The sequence below is a fragment of the Salmo salar genome, chromosome ssa18 (assembly GCF_905237065.1).
Source record: "Salmo salar chromosome ssa18, Ssal_v3.1, whole genome shotgun sequence".
NCBI classification, from domain to species: domain Eukaryota; kingdom Metazoa; phylum Chordata; class Actinopteri; order Salmoniformes; family Salmonidae; genus Salmo; species Salmo salar.
The window spans coordinates 80,424,516-80,442,212 of record NC_059459.1 but is presented as its reverse complement, the minus strand read 5'-3'; the positions used below and the strand labels follow the sequence as shown (position 1 = coordinate 80,442,212).

The window sequence follows — 17,697 nt, the reverse complement described above, 5'->3', positions numbered from 1 at the left end:
TGTGGGGAAAACGTTATAATATGTTATATAACTTATTGTATGAACTGAATTGAAAGACAACTCATTGTAACACAGGCAACTCCTGAAAGCTGCAACGGCTTGGGACTTCATTCTATAGCTGGAGGACTCCTGATATCTCCAGGAGTGAGAAGTATCATTTTTTGTTGTTTTTACTGGTGTGGTATAGTACTGTCTTTTTGCTAACTAGGGCCTGTCTTCCCAGCAGCCTACTTGGTGTGTGAGAGCTGCTGACTGCTCAGTATTTGCAGATAGTTGTTGACACATCATCCAGGATCAAGGGGCAGGGAAATTTGTGACTAGTTTTGGTAATGAGTGGCTGTATTGGAGAGGAAGTGGTTTCACCTCTCCAAGGCAATCAGTAATTAGTACAGGAAGGTGTGCTCTCCACCTCTGTGAGGCAATTATCAATTAGTTTTAGTACTTCAGTCTCCCCTGGTTTCTCAGCAGCAGCTGTAAGCAGCAGCGGTCGTGTCAGTGGTGGTTTTGTGGCAAAACTAAGACCGTCACCGAAACAACGACGGTTCTGCCGAGTTATTTGAGGAACTCTCCACACCACTCAATCACTTGATTATCTTACCTAGTTATTTACAGATTCCCATTTTGCTCTTTTGTAGCTTTGTCAAATGTGTTTAAAAAAAAGATTTCTTTCTCCTCAATTCCTGATATCCAATTACGATCTTGTCTCATCGCTGCCACACCCCAAAGGGCTCGGAAGGTGCGAAGGTTGAGTCATGCGTCCTCTGAAACAAGACCCGCCAAACCGTGCTTCTTAACACCCACCTGATTAACCCAGAAGCCAGCTGCACCAATGTGTCGGAGGAAACACTGTTCAACTGAAGTCAGCCTGCAGGCGCCCGGCCCGCCTCAAGGAGTCGCTAGAGCGTGATGAGCCAATTAAAGCCCCCCGGCCAAACCCTTTATATTTGAAGGAGCAGGCTGGTGATTGTGACCCTGTTACTTTCTGAGGAAAGTTGGTGCCTGCAGCTGATGTCCCTGGTGGTGCCTCCTGTTCTCAAGAAACTGCCACTATACATCTTGACCAGTCCAGTGTATTTCAGTCCAGTATAGTTCAGTCCAGTATAGTCCAGTTCCGTCCAGTAGAGTTAAGTATAGTCCAGTATAGTCCAGTACAGAATAGTCCAGTCCAGTATAGTCCAGTCCAGTATAGTTCAGTGTAGTTCAGTGTAGTCCAGTATAGTTCAGTCCAGTATAGTTCAGTCCAGTATAGTCCAGTCCAGTATAGTCCAGCATAGTTCAGTTCAGTATAGTTCAGTCCAGTATAGTCCAGTATAGTTCAGTGTAGTTCAGTATAGTCCAGTCCAGTATAGTCCAGTCCAGCATAGTTCCGTCCGGTATAGTCCAGTATAGTTCAGTCTAGTATAGTCCTGTCCAGTAGAGTTCAGTTTATTCCAGTATAGTCTAGTATAGTCCAGTCCAGTTTCGTTCAATCCAGTATAGTCCAGTATAGTTCAGCCTAGTATAGTCCTGTCCAGTAGAGTTCAGTTTATTCCAGTATAGTCTAGTATAGTCCAGTCCAGTATAGTTCAGTCCAGTATAGTTCAGTATAGTCCAGTATAGTTCAGTCCAGTCCGGTCCAGAATAGTTCAGTATAGTCCAGTCCAGTATAGTCCAGTATAGTCCAGTCCAATATAGTTCAGTCCAGTATAGTTCAGTATAGTTCAGTCCAGTATAGTTCAGTATAGTTTAGTTCAGTCCAGTACAGTTTAGTCCAGTATAGTCCATTCCAGTATAGTCCACTATAGTCCAGTCCAGTCTAGTATAGTTTATTTTAGTCCAGTATAGTCCAGTATAGTTTAGTCCAGTATAGTCCAGTTTAGTCCAGTATAGTTTAGTCCAGTATAGTTTAATCCAGTCCAGTATAGTTTAATCCAGTCCAGTATAGTTCAGACCAGTATAGTTCAGTTCAGTATAGTTTAGTTCAGTCTAGTATAGTTTAGTTTTGTCCAGTATAGTCCAGTATAGTCCAGTCCAGTATAGTCCAGTATAGTTTAGTTTAGTCCAGTATAGTCCAGGCCAGTATAGTTCAGTATAGTCCAGTCCAGAAAAGTTTAGTTCAGTATAGTCCACTATAGTCCAGTCTAGTATAGTTTATTTTAGTCCAGTATAGTTTAGTCCAGTGTAGTTCAGTATAGTCCAGTATAGTCCAGTATAGTTTATTTTAGTCCAGTATAGTTCAGTCCAGTATAGTTCAGTTCAGTGTAGTTCAGTCCAGTATAGTCCAGTATAGTCCAGTATAGTTTATTTTAGTCCAGTCCAGTATAGTTTAGTTCAGTCTAGTATAGTTCAGTATAGTCCAGTATAGTTCAGTATAGTCCAGAAAAGTTTAGTTCAGTAGAGTTTAGTCCAGTCCAGTATAGTCCAGTCCAGTATAGTTTAGTTCAGTCCAGTATAGTTTAGTTTAGTCCAGTATAGTCCAGTCCAGTATAGTCCAGTCCAGTATAGTTTAGTCCAGTCCAGTATAGCTTAGTCCAGTATAGTCCAGTCCAGTATAGTCCAGTCCAGTCCAGTATAGTTTAGTCCAGTATAGTCCAGTCCAGTATAGTCCAGTTCAGTTCAGTCCAGTATAGTTTAGTCCAGTATAGATGCTCGACGTGCGCGAGCAGTGTGGGTGCAACGATTGAATAACTTGTTGATGTGATGTAGCTAATTCGTTAGCTAAGCTAGCCACTGTAGCTAGTCAGTAACTCCTCCAGTATGTGATGATGTGATGTAGCTAGTTTGTTAGCTAAGCTAGCCACTGTAGCTAGTCAGTATCTCCTCCAGTATGTGTTGATGTGATGTAGCTAGTTCGTTAGCTAAGCTAGCCACTGTAGCTAGTCAGTATCTCCTCCAGTATGTGTTGATGTGATGTAGCTAGTTCGTTAGCTAAGCTAGCCACTGTAGCTAGTCAGTATCTCCTCCAGTATGTGTTGATGTGATGTAGCTAGTTCGTTAGCTAAGCTAGCCACTGTAGCTAGTCAGTATCTCCTCCAGTATGTGTTGATGTGATGTAGCTAGTTCGTTAGCTAAGCTAGCCACTGTAGCTAGTCAGTAACTCCTCCAGTATGTGTTGATGTGATGTAGCTAGTTCGTTAGCTAAGCTAGCCACTGTAGCTAGTCAGTAACTCCTCCAGTATGTGTTGATGTGATGTAGCTAGTTTGTTAGCTAAGCTAGCCACTGTAGCTAGTCAGTAACTCCTCCAGTATGTGTTGATGTGATGTAGCTAGTTCGTTAGCTAGGCTAGCCACTGTAGCTAGTCAGTAACTCCTCCAGTATGTGTTGATGTGATGTAGCTAGTTCGTTAGCTAAGCTAGCCACTGTAGCTAGTCAGTAACTCCTCCAGTATGTGTTGACATCATTTCACAGGATTTATTTTTAAACAAAAGCTGTAGAGATCAGTAATAAATACCACTTCTGTAGCCAAATATCATATTCATCTCTTTGGGGGGGGTTAAGCATTACATGACCTGGTATAATGGTGCGTTGATCAGTTATACAGTTAATACGTTATTTTTGTGTTTTGATGAGATGTTGGCTTGTAATGCAGAGTTGACTTGTAAAGCTCCTCTGTGGCTGCAGAAGCCTAGTTGTGGGTAGACTGTTACTATACTACACAGTACAGTACACTGCACTTCCTTATGTAGTGGTCCTACACCCCCATCTAGTGGTCGCTTGGTGCTATTACTGCACTGGTACTGTAAGTTGAGCAATAGTTCAGAACGAGGAAGCAGGTCAACACAAGTTTAATTAGGGAAATGTTAAATATTTACATTTTAGTCATTTAGCAGACACTCTTATCCAGCGCGACTTACAGTAGTGAATGCATGCATTTGTTTTTGTACTGGCCCCGTGGGAATCGAACCCACAACCCTGGCGTTGCACACACCATGCTGGCGTTGCAAACACCATGCTCTACCAACTGAGCCACAGGGAAGGCCGTTATGCATTTGCCACATCCATTAAAAAAAAAACGTTATAATGAATTATACACGGAGTGGACAAAACATTAAGAACACCTTCCTAATATTGAGTTGAATCCCTTTATGCCCTCAGAACAGCCTCAATTCGTCTGGACATGGACTCTACAAGGTGCTGAAAGCTTTCCACAGGGATGCTGGCCCATGTTGACTCTAATGCTTCCCACAGTTGTGGCAAGTTGGCTGGATGTCCTTTGGTATACTCAGTGTAGACTACACACAAATACAGCCTTCACCTTGTAGAGTCCATTCTTACATAAAAAAAATAGTATTTATCCCTTAAACTATTTTCACCAGGATGAGCGACAAACAATGTTGTAATGTGTCTGAGATATGTTGTATTGTAAATAAATGATTCTAATTCAAAAAATAAAAATACGAAAATGCTAAGATTGCTTACAAACCATGGAGTAAAACAATGTAATTACGAACACACTTTATGATATAGCCTCAAAACATGGTAAAACTATCCCATTCTGACTGAAGCTTTTCCCACAGTCACCATAGCGAAAGGGTTTCTCTCCCATTTGAGTCAGTTGTGCGTGGTTAAGGTCTCCCCGCGATTGAAGCTCTTCCCACAGCAACCATAACTAAATGATTTCTCTCCTGTGTGAGTCATTATATGAATAGTTAGGTTATTTTGGAAGCAGGAAGCTTTTCCACTCTGTCCTTGTTTTCTTTCTTCTACCCGTTTTCATCCTTCCTTTCCTTTGTGGACTGAATCTACATGCCTCAGCAGATGAGTCTTACGAGTGAATCTTTTCTCACAGACTGAGCAGCCATGTTGTTTCTCTCCCGTGTGAGTCAGTTTATGAGCTGTTAGGTTGGGTTTGGCACGGAAGCTTTTCCCACAGTCACCACAGCTAAATGATTTCTCTACCATGTGAGTCAGTTTATGCCTGGTTAGGTAGCTCTTGACACTGAAGCTTTTCCCACAGTCACCACAGTTAAATGATTTCTCTCCTGTGTGAGTCAGTTTATGCCTGGTTAGGTGCTGCTTGACACGGAAGCTTTTCCCACAGTCACTACAACTAAATGGTTTCTCTCCTGTGTGAGTCAATATGTGAAAGGTTAGGTAAGCTTTGCGACTAAAGCTATTCCCACAGTCGCCACAGATAAATGATTTCTCTCCTGTGTGAGTCAGTTTATGCCTGGTTAGGTGCTGCTTGACACGGAAGCTTTTCCCACAGTCACCACAGTTAAATGATTTCTCTCCTGTGTGAGTCAGTTTATGCCTGGCTAGGTTCTGCTTGACACTGAAGCTTTTCCCACAGTCACCAAAGCTAAAAGATTTCTCACCTGTGTGAATCAGTTTATGAACAGTAAGGGATCCCTTCTGACTGAAGCTTTTCCCACAGTCACCACAGCTATATAGTTTCTCTCCTGTGTGAATCAGTAAATGTTCAGTTAGGCTCATCTTCAGATTGAAGCTTTTCCCACAGTCACCACAGCTAAAAGGTTTCTCTCCTTTGTGAATCCTCATGTGCCTGGGGAGACCACCTTTGTGTTTGAAGGTCTTGCTACAAACAGGGCAGATATAGGGTTTCCCACCGTGACAGAGTCGGACATGGGCCTTCAGTTTACAGGTGGAATTGTAGCGTTTCTTGCAGAATCTACATTCACTGGGTCTCTTCTTGCTGAGAGTCACATGTCTCTGCAGATCAGCTTTCAGAGCAAACGTTTCTCCACAGTCACGGCAGTGATGAGTTTTTCTAGCTGTGGTGCTGGGTTTGGAACAGTGTTTCTCCAATGGTGGGCTTGGATCCAATGGTGGGCTGCTGTCAAGTCCTACTGTGTCGCTGCTTACAGCTGAGCTGTGGCTGGAGGCATTGTTTTGATTATCTGGAGGGTCACAGGGAATGTTGAGACCCTTAATGTGGGTCACAGTGACAAAAGGTTTCAGATCCATTGGTTTAGAGTCACTCTCTCCGTTCTCCACAGTCCGGGTTTGGGGAAGAGTCAAGGACCAAAGTGGGTCCTCCAGATCACATTCACTTTTCACACAGGAAGGAGTGAATATGGAGTCTTTGGTATCAAAGAGCCCTTGAAGCTGCTCTTCCTCCTGACTGGTCCTGACTTCCTCCTGTTCCTCTTTAATCTGTGTGGGCTCTGGGTCCTCCTGCCCCAGACTGGGGCTCCACTCCTGCTCACAGTGCTGCTGCTCAGGGGGAACTTCCTCTTCAGAGAGAGAAAGAGAGAACTGCAGGGAGTCTGGAGGGAAGGAGAGGAGGAACAGATGTTATTTATATACTACAGAATTAAATAGAACACTTGAATCACAAATGTGAATTATATATTTTTTTTAATTGAAAACGTCTTTATTGGCATTGATCCAACATAATAACAGGAGCTAAAATAATGTGCAAAACATATAAAACATTTTTTACTGCTTCCAAACTTGATATTTTAATAAAGCTTGTACACGTCCTAATAATTTGAGATATCTCAGAAAACTAGATGTTTTGATCACCGTATGCTTACTTGTATTATGACCTCACGGCGTTTAAGATGAGCAGAGTCAGGGGTCTACAGGACTGAAGCCGTACTCTGCCTACTGCCATCATCAATATAATATTGAATTACTAGTGTGAACGTAAACGTACTCACAGTCTCTAATGAAATGCATTGGAGTCAGAAAGGCTGTGCTATATAAGCTATTTTAAATAATCTTTTCCTGACAAATAACTTTTTAATTATGCCCGGTGAATCTTAGCTATATTATAAACTGTTCTTTAAAAATGGATGCAATGGAGATCCCTGTTACCGGTGTCATGACGTTGGCCTGTGGGTAAGTTTTATGACACCCCCCCCCAATAAATACATTTCTCCCTTCCCCTCTCTGAATCTACTGAAGGACTTGAATAGCCTGTGTTAAATATAGAGAGTCTGGGAACATCAAACACATGGGGAAAGGAACCATATTTTGTTAATAAAACCAGTTGGAAATATGCTTGATAACGTAATGAGTATGGATTTCATATCAGTTGTCATCTGAGACATTATGATTGATGACAGGACGACATAAACTGTACCTGAGAAAGTATACGCCCTCTAGTTATCAGAGTCACATGGAATTGTTATGCAATTGAAATGTTTGATATTGAAAATGTTTGTTAGGAGATGAAATGTAATTTTAGCTTCCAAATGAGAGAATTGGGTTTTCATAAGGAAAGTGCCCTGCTTGATCAGTGGCCCACCCCTGTGAAGAGACAGGGGTTATAAACGATGAAACACCTCCCTCCCCCTCTCCACTATATAAGCCTTTGATGAAAAGATAACCACGTTGTTCCAGTACAGGAGGTCTGCAGCCTCTACGTTAGAAGGACACACATGTCAAGGACAGAACTAAGCCAACCTCGGCGTGAGCTATGGTATGAACTGGTATGAACTTTGAGCTTATTCACTACAGAAGTGCTACTTCCTAGCCGCTGTAACGTGGGCTAGGAAAGGACGGACGACGGATCCAGTCTAACAGACGGACGAAGATACCACCACGTATCCAATTTACCACCAGAGACATTCTTGCGAGGACAGGAAGGTCTGTTGGCCAACCCGGCCAGCATCTACGACCAATCTACCGAAGCGCAGCTCAGAGTAAATATTTATTGCATTTTCCTTTTCCAAATGGGCGGTAATTTAGAATGCATAAGATAATGTATTTACGATAGCATAGCTGCTGTTTCTGTGTTCCTAAATCTTCCCGCTCTTTCATTCAAGCCCATCCCCCTTTCCTTTGTGTAACCAGCTTTCATACAGGTTCCGTCCACCAGGACGTTTTCTGTATGACATCATTGTATTCTGTGTATTTGTAATTCTGTGTGATTAGTTAGGTATTTAGTAAATAAATAATTAAACCCAATTTTGTATTGCTGATTCAACTTGTTAGCCAGGGTTCGTGAAGATAACCAAGAATTTACAACTTTCATTATGAGACTGAAAATAAAACAAGGGTTAATATTGACTGCTATCGATGTAAAATATTACAAAGTATTTTAAGAGTTTATTCGGAAGATAACGGCTCTGTAAACGTTCTTCCGTGGTGCCCCGACTTTCTAGTTAATTACATTTACATGATTAGCTTAATCAGGTAATATTAATTACAGAGAAATCATTTTATAAGTTAGCATGTCATATCACTTAATCCGGCATAGCCAAAGACACGACACCGGAAACAATTTATTAACTAAGTAGAACCGTAGCTAGCTAGGTATTACCGTAAATTTTGGACTATAAGCCGCAACTTTTTTCCCACGCTTTGAACCTCGCGGCTTAAACAATGACGCGGCTAATATATGGATTTTTCCCGCTTTAAAAAAAAAAATTCTAAAAAAAACGCACATTCTGTGACGTGCTCAGTTTTTTGGCTGCATGAAGCTTTCATTAGACCAATGAAATTGCCGAACGGGTTAAGGTCAAAGAACTTTTTTTGTTTACTGTTTAGATTAAATTGAGCGCTCTCAAATTTCCCATCATTCTGATTACGGTAGTCATTTTGTCACCCTCATCATGTCAAAGACACAGAGAAATGCATATGATGCAGCTTTCAAGTTGAAGGCGATTGATCTGGCTGTTGGAAAAGGAAATAGAGCTGCTGCACGGGAGCTTGGTCTTAATGAGTCGATGATAAGACGTTGGAAACAGCAGCATGAGGAATTGACTCAGTGCAAAAAGACAACTAAAGCTTACTGCTAATTTTGTATTTTTTGTTACAAGCCGTGTTTCGTTAAAGCCTGTGTAAAGTTAATTTGTTTCAATGTACTGGTAGGCACCTGCGGCTTATAGACATGTGCGGCTTATTTATATTCCAAATAATATATATTTTTTAAATTCAGTGGGTGCGGCTTATATTCAGGTGGGCTTAATAGTCCGGAAATTACGGTAGATCTACGTACAAACCTATTCTATATAGTTTTATCTCTGGTGTCCTCCCCAGCAGTCTCCGTAGCAGATCATTCTCTTCCTGGTACTCTGCTACAGTTTCCTCAACCGCACCAAGAATCTCCACAGCAGCAGATTCCGTTAAACATTCATTTAACAACACACGAAACAACTGTAGTTTAGACGTTTTCAGTGGACTGAGAGTTGGGTGTTCAGCTAGTATGGCTTCTTGATGTGGGTCCATCTGATCACATTCACTTTTCACACAGGAAGGAGTGAATGTGGAGTCTTTGGTATCAAAGAACCCTTGAAGCTGCTCTTCCTGCTGACTGGTCCTGACTTCCTCTTGTTCCTCTTTCATCTTTCTGGTCTCTGGGTCCTTCTGTCCCAGACTGGGGCTCCACTCCTGCTGCTCAGGGGGAACCTCCTCTTCAGAGACAGAGAGCTGCAGGGAGTCTGGAGGGAAGGAGAGGAATAGCAGAGGTTTACACTCCCCTATGTATTTATTTAGACAGTGAAACTAACATTTACAAATGTGGCTCTATACTCCAGAATTTGGGATTTGAGATCAAATGTTTTATATGTGGTGACAATACAGAATGTCACCTTTTATTTGAGGGAATTTTCATAAGATCTGTTTTAACCATTTAGAAATCAAAGCACTTTATGCATCTAGTCCCCCAACGTGAAGAAGTCAAAAGCGTTTGGATAAATGAACTTAGTGTATTACAGAAGTCAGAAGTGTAGTATTTGATCCCATATTCCTTACACACATTAAGCTTGTGAAACCACATACTTGTTGAATACATTAGCAGGGGTGGGTATAACTTGGGGAACGTTCCAACAGGAATCTGTTCTCAAAACTACGTAAATAACAAGGATGTCAACAAACAATGCATACAACGTAGCCTGATCAACTCACCACCTAGCTAACTAGCTGCCGAATAGGCATCAACTCACCACCTAGCTAGCTGCCGAATAGGCATCAACTCACCACCTAGCTAACTAGCTGCCGAATAGGCATCTGCTCACCACCTAGCTAACTAGCTGCCGAATAGGCATCTGCTCACCACCTAGCTAACTAGCTGCCGAATAGGCATCTGCTCACCACCTAGCTAACTAGCTGCCGAATAGGCATCTACTCACCACCTAGCTAACTAGCTGCCGAATAGGCATCTACTCACCACCTAGCTAACTAGCTGCCGAATAGGCATCTACTCACCACCTAGCTAACTAGCTGCCGAATAGGCATCTACTCACCACCTATCTAACTAGCTGCCGAAAAGGCATCAACTCACCACCCAGCTAACTAGCTGCCGAATAGGCTTCAACCCACCACCCAGCTAACTAGCTGCCGAGTAGGCATCAACTCACCACCCAGCTAACTAGCTGCCGAGTAGGCATCAACTCACCACCTAGCTAACTAGCTGACGAATAGGCATCAACTCACCACCCAGCTAACTAGCTGCCGAATAGGCATCAACTCACCACCCAGCTAACTAGCTGCCGAATAGGCATCAACTCACCACCCAGCTAACTAGCTGCCGAATAGGCATCAGCTAACTAGCTGCCGGATAGGCATCTACTCACCACCTAGCTAACTAGCTGCCGGATAGGCATCAACTCACCACCTAGCTAACTAGCTGCCGAATAGACATCAACTCACCACCCAGCTAACTAGCTGCCGAATAGGCATCAACTCACCACCTAGCTAACTAGCTGCCGAAAAGGCATCAACTCACCACCTAGCTAACTAGCTGCCGAATAGGCTTCAACCCACCACCCAGCTAACTAGCTGCCGAATAGGCATCAACCCACCACCCAGCTAACTAGCTGCCGAATAGGCATCAACTCACCACCTAGCTAACTAGCTGCCGAGTAGGCATCAACTCACCACCTAGCTAACTAGCTGCCGAATAGGCATCAACTCACCACCTAGCTAACTAGCTGCCGAATAGGCATCAACTCACCACCTAGCTAACTAGCTGCCGAATAGGCATCAACTCACCACCTAGCTAACTAGCTGCCGGATAGGCATCAACTCACCACCTAGCTAACTAGCTGCCGAATAGGCATCAACTCACCACCTAGCTAACTAGCTGCCGAATAGACATCAACTCACCACCCAGCTAACTAGCTGCCGAATAGGCATCAACTCACCACCCAGCTAACTAGCTGCCGAATAGGCATCAACTCACCACGTTGCTTATTCTTTTTATTCTTTTTTCCTCTTAGAGTTTAACCATTTATGTTCTTTAATACAAGGCCGACATACAAGTTCCTTACTTTTTTCCCCTTCTACTTGCCTCTTCCATTTTTGTGGTAATGCTGCAATTAATTGGTTGTAATTTTGGGTAGAGCAGACATTTCAATATGTCTGTGTTAGCTGCATGTGTGACATAACTCCACCGGTCCTATTTATAATATCATTCACTAAAATTATACCTGTTCTAAACATTTATTTGAAAAATACATTTTTTTTAATCAGTTAGTATATTTGAATTTAACCACAATATTTGTTGTATTATTTGTTCTGTCTTTTCAGGTGGATTAAACTGAAATTGAAACCAACCTTCTAAGGCTTGTTTAAAAAATAAAGATATTTTGGAGATTATTTCTTTTTCAAACAACCGAAAGTGGGCAGGTGTAATCTGAATAAAGGGGAAAAAGACCATTCTTGAACATAGGATGAGACATTGCAACCAATTTACTAGAGAACCAGTTTGGATTTAAGTATAACTTTTGTATGACTGATGCCTTTAGTGAGAGGTCTAATGCTTCAATATTTAATAATTTCTGCCGTCCGAATTCATATATTCATTATATAAATAGGCCCTTTTAATTTTGTCTGGCTTGCCGTTCCAAATGAAAATGAATATTTTTTGTTCATATAATTTAAAAACAGGTCACTAGGTGTAGGCAAAACCATAAGCAAATAGGTAAACTGTGATATGACTAAAGAGTTAATCAGGGTGATTTTTCCACATATAGACAGGTATTTTCCTTTCCATCGTAGCAAGATCTTATCTATTTTTGCTAACTTTCTATAAAAATGTATTGGAGTGAGATCATTTCTTTCTTTTGGGATTTGTATACAGAGTATGTCCACATCTCCGTCAGACCATTTAATTGGTAAACTACATGATAATGTATAATTAGCATTTTTTTGTGATCCAATATAATATAGTACACTTATCATAATTTGGTTTTAATCCAGAGAGGACAGTAAAAGTATCTAGATCCTTTATGAGGCTGTGGATGGATTCTAATTGTGATTTTAAAAGAAAACATAAATCATCAGCGTACAATGACAGCTTAGTTTTTAAGCCACAGATTTCTAATCCCTTAATGGTATTGTTTGATCTAATCTTAACAGCTAACATTTCGATGGCAATAATAAATAAATATGCCGACAGTGGACAACCTTGTTTTACTCCTCTAGATAGTTTAAAACTTTCTGAGATGTAGCCATTATTTACTATTTTACACCTAGGGTTACTATACATAACTTTAACCCATTTTATAAGAGATTCCCCAAAATTGAAATATTCTAGGCATTTATATATAAACTCCAGTCGTACTTCATCAAAAGCCTTTTCAAAATCAGCTATGAAAACCAGGCCTGGTGTCCCCGATATTTCATAGTGTTCTATTGCTTCCATTAACTGTTGTATATTATCTCCAATGTATCGCCCATGTAAAAAACCTGTCTGATTAGGATGAATAATATCTGACAATACTTTTTAATTCCATGCGCCAAGCATTTTGCTAGGATTTTTGCATCACAACACTGAAGTGTAAGAGGTCTCCAATTTTTTAATGGACTGGATCTTTATATATACCACTTGGATCCTGTTTCAGTAATAATGAAATCAGAACTTCTTGTTGCGTGTCTGATAATCTACCGTTTATATAGGAGTGGTAAAACATGCTAATAATGGTCCTCTGATTATATCAAAAAAGTTTTGTATACTTCCACTGGTATGCCATCCAGCCCTGGAGATTTCCCAGCCTTAAAGGCCCCAATTGCATCAAGAAGTTCCTCCTCTGTAATTTGGCCTTCACATGAGTCTTTCTGTACAGATGTTAATTTTACATTATTATTAGGAAAAAAATCCATAAAATTTGTTTCAGTTAGTGGAGATGTAGGAGACTAAAACTAAAACATATTCTTAAAAAGTACTTTACTTCCTCTTTCAAAATATAATTTGGTGAATCATGCGTGACTCCATTTGTAACAAGTTTTAATACATTTTTTTGGAAGCATTTCTATATTGAAGATTGAAAAATAATTTGGTGCATTTTTTCCCAGATTCCATCCAGTTCGCTTTAATTTTCTAATATATAACACTGGATCTTTCTTGAATAAGTTCCTTCATTTATTTTTATTTTCCTCTAACTTATTCTGTGCCTCTATGGAACCGTTTTTATTGCTATCTAACTGTACATTTAGTCCTTCAATTTCCTTTGTTAATATGGACTCTTATGATCTAAATTGCTTTTGTTTTATAGATGAGTACTGAATTGCATGGCCTCTAAAGGCACATTTAAAAGTGTCCCATACAATAAGGGGATCTGCTGTACCTATGTTATGTCTGAAAAAGTCAGTTATAAATTCTTCTGTCCTAGTTCTAAACAATTTATCATCTAGTAAGCTTTGATTAAATTTCCAATACCCTCGACCACGTGGAAATTCTGTAAGAGTAATATATATGCCAATTATGTGATGATCCGACCGCATTCTGTATTTTCACGGCTGGATAAAAAAACGTACCCGATTTAATCTGCTTACTACTCCTGCCCAGTAACTAGAATATGCATATAATTATTGGCTTTGGATAGAAAACACTCCAAAGTTTCTAAAACTGTTTGAATGGTGTCTGTGAGTATAACAGAACTCAAATGGCAGGTCAAAACCTGAGAGATTCCTTTACAGGAAGTGGTCTGTCTGACCATTTCTTGAACTTCTTTGCCATCTCTATCTTTTACAAAGGATCTCTGCTCTAACGTGACACTTCCTACGTCTTCCATGGGCGCTCAGAGCCCGGAAAAAACCTGAATGTCGTCATCCCAGCCCCAGGCTGAAACACATTATCGCCTTTCTCAAGTGGCCGATCAAGGGACTGCGGGCTTAGGCGTGTGCCCTGGCTGCCCCCGTCTTTGTGATTTTTCCTCTGTTTGCCGAAAAGGAGATTCCCGGTCGGAATATTATCGCTTTTTACAAGATAAATTGCATAAAAATTGATTTTAAACAGCGGTTGACATGCTTCGAAGTACGGTAATGGAATATTTAGATTTTTTTGTCACGAATTGCGCCATGCGCACGACCCTGATTTACCATTTCGGATAGTGTCTGGGACGCACGAACAAAACGCCGCTATTCGGATATAACGATGGATTATTTTGGACCAAACCAACATTTGTTATTGAAGTAGCAGTCCTGGGAGTGCATTCTGACGAAGACAACAAAAGGTAATCAAACTTTTATAATAGTAAATCTGATTTTGGTGAAGGCTAAACTTGCCGGGTGTCTAAATAGCTAGCCCGTGATGGCTGGGCTATGTACTTAGAATATTGCAAAATGTGCTTTCACCAAAAGCTATTTTAAAATCGGACATATCGAGTGCATAGAGGAGTTCTGTATCTATAATTCTTAAAATAATTGTTATGCTTTTTGTGAACGTTTATCGTGAGTAATTTAGTAAATTGTTAGCAAATTCCCGGAAGTTTGCGGGGGGTATGCTAGTTCTGAACGTCACATGCTAATGTAAAAAGCTGTTTTTTTAATATAAATATGAACTTGATTGAACAAAACATGCATGTATTGTATAACATAATGTCCTAGGTGTGTCATCTGATGAAGATCATCAAAGGTTAGTGCTGCATTTAGCTGTCTTCTGGGTTTTTGTGACATTATATGCTAGCTTGAAAAATGGGTGTCTGATTATTTCTGGCTTGGTACTCTGCTGACATAATCTAATGTTTTGCTTTCGCTGTAAAGCCTTTTTGAAATCGGACAGTGTGGTTAGATAAAGGAGAGTCTTGTCTTTAAAATGCTGTGAAATAGTCATATGTTTGAAAAATTGAAGTTTTTGTATTTTTGAGGAATTTGTAATTCGCGCCACGCCTATCATTGGATATTGGAGCAGGTGTTCCGCTAGCGGAACGTCTAGATGTAAGAGGTTAAATGCATGCTCTTCAACCGATCGCTGCCAGCACCTGCCCGCCCGTCCTGCATCACTACTCTGGACGGTTCTGACTTAGAATATGTGGACAATTACAAATACCTAGGTGTCTGGTTTGACTGTAAACTCTCCTTCCAGACTCACATTAAGCATCTCCAATCCAAAATGAAATCTAGAATCGGCTTCCTATATCGCAACAAAGCATGCTTCACTCATACTGCCAAACATTCCCTCGTAAAACTGACTATCCTGCCGATCCTTGACTTCGGTGATGTCATTTACAAAATAGCATCCAACACTCTACTCAACAAACTGGATGCAGTCTATCACAGTGCCATCCATTTTGTCACCAAAGCCCAATATACTACCCACCACTGCGTCCTGTACGTTCTCATTGGCTGGCCCTCGCTTCATATTCGTCGCCAAGCCCACTGGCTCCAGGTCATCTATAAGTCTTTGTTAGGTAAAGCCCCGCCTTATCTCAGCTCACTGGTCACCATAGCAGCACCCACCCATAGCACGCGCTCCAGTAGGTACATTTCACTGGTCATCCCCAAAGCCAATTCCTAATTTGGCCGCCTTTCCTTCCAGTTCTCTGCTGCCAATGACTGGAACGAATTGCAAAACATTTTTTTATGAATGTTTTTTTTATATAAAAAATTTATAAAATTTGCTGGAGACTGATAATTCCCTCACTAACTTTAAGCATCAGCTGTCATAGCAGCTCACAGATCACTGCACCTGTACATAGCCCATCTGTAAATAGCCCATCCTACTACCTCATCCCCATATTGTTATTTTTTTTCTCCTTTGCACCCCAGTATCTCTACTAGCACATTCATCTTCTGCACATCTATCACTCCAGTGTTTATTGCTAAATTGTAATTGTAATCTTACTGCATATAGATTTATTTTTCTATTGTGTTATTGACTGTAAGTTTGTTCATTCCATGTGTAACTCTGTGTTGTTGCTTGTGTCCCACTGCTTTGCACTATCTTGGCCAGGTCAAAGTTGTAAATGAGAACGTATTCTCAACTGGCCTACCTGGTTAAATAAAGGTGAAATAAAAAATAAATAAACATCCATCCCAAAATGCTGACCTCCCCTGTTATTGGGGAGGGGGTGTATGATCTTCATTATTCACGATTTATTCGTGATTATCCGTAATCATAGTAGCAGCCACATGAATGTAGTAGTGTTCAGAAACATTATATTCTTATTTACAATAAAAAACAATGACTGCAAAAGTACAATACGTTACACTTGAAATGTGTGTCATTTAGCAGACGCTCTTATCTGCAGCAATTACAGGATACATCAGGGTTAAGTGCTTTGCTCAAGTGCACATGGACAGATTTTTAACCTAATGTGGAAATAGTGAAGGGGTCTGAATACTTTCCGAATGCACTGTACATACGTACCTGTTCTACATAGCTGAACCTCTGATGTGATCTCCAGCAGTCTCCGTAGCCGATCATTCTCCTCCTGGTATTTCACTACCGTTTTCTCAACTTCCCCGAAAATCTCCACAGCAGCCGAAGTTAAGCGCTCATTTAAAAACACACGAAACGACTGTTGTTTCGACATTTTAAGTTGACTGGTAGCTAGTTAGCTATTCAGCTGCTAGCTTCTTCCACGAGGAAACAACGATGTTCACAAGAAAGAAAAGTCCACTCGCAAGCTCACTTCCGCCTGTATCAGCGGGTGGCAAGACAATACCACAGCGCCTCTATGTGGATGGAGAGTTAACTACAAGGTACAGACCATTTTTTTAAATGAAACCTTTATTTAACTTGGCAAGTCAGTTAAGAACAAATTATTATTTACAATGACGGCATCCTGGGGAACAATGGGTTAATTGGCTTGTTCAGAATGACAGATTTTTATCTTGTCAGCTCTGGGATTTGATCCAGCAACCTTTTGATTACTGGCCCAACATTCTAACCACGAGGCTACTTGCCACCCAAGACTAGCAGTGATAATAGAAATAGATAACTACATGTGGGGAAAACGTTATAATATGTTATATAACTTATTGTATGAACTGAATTGAAAGACAACTCATTGTAACACAGGCAACTCCTGAAAGCTGCAACGGCTTGGGACTTCATTCTATAGCTAGAGGACTCCTGATATCTCCAGGAGTGAGAAGTATCATTTTTTGTTGTCTTTACTGTTGTGGTATAGTACTGTCTTTTTGCAAACTAGGGCCTGTCTTCCCAGCAGCCTACTTGGTGTGTGAGAGCTGCTGACTGCTCAGTATTTGCAGATAGTTGTTGACACATCATCCAGGATCAAGGGGCAGGGAAATTTGTGACTAGTTTTGGTAATGAGTGGCTGTATTGGAGAGGAAGTGGTTTCACCTCTCCAAGGCAATCAGTAATTAGTACAGGAAGGTGTGCTCTCCACCTCTGTGAGGCAATTATCAATTAGTGTTAGTACTTCAGTCTCCCCTGGTTTCTCAGCAGCAGCTGTAAGCAGCAGCGGTCGTGTCAGTGGTGGTGTCAGTGGTGGTTTTGTGGCAAAACTAAGACCGTCACCCGAAACAACGACGGTTCTGCCGAGTTATTTGAGGAACTCTCCACACCACTCAATCACTTGATTATCTTATCTAGTTATTTACAGATTCCCATT

General features: G+C 40.9%; 1 protein-coding gene across 1 annotated transcript; it reads right to left on the bottom strand.

Moving 5' to 3' along the window:
- Positions 1–4,059: 4,059 nt before the first annotated feature.
- Positions 4,060–16,737, bottom strand: LOC123728766 (zinc finger protein 37-like). The gene is made up of 3 exons (XM_045701628.1): positions 16,485–16,737; positions 8,896–9,333; positions 4,060–6,210 (listed from the first exon to the last, which is right to left on the bottom strand). Exons 1-3 carry the CDS (start codon positions 16,648–16,650, stop codon positions 4,694–4,696), a joined length of 2,121 nt encoding a protein of 706 aa, XP_045557584.1. The 5' UTR covers positions 16,651–16,737; the 3' UTR covers positions 4,060–4,693.
- Positions 16,738–17,697: the final 960 nt, after the last annotated feature.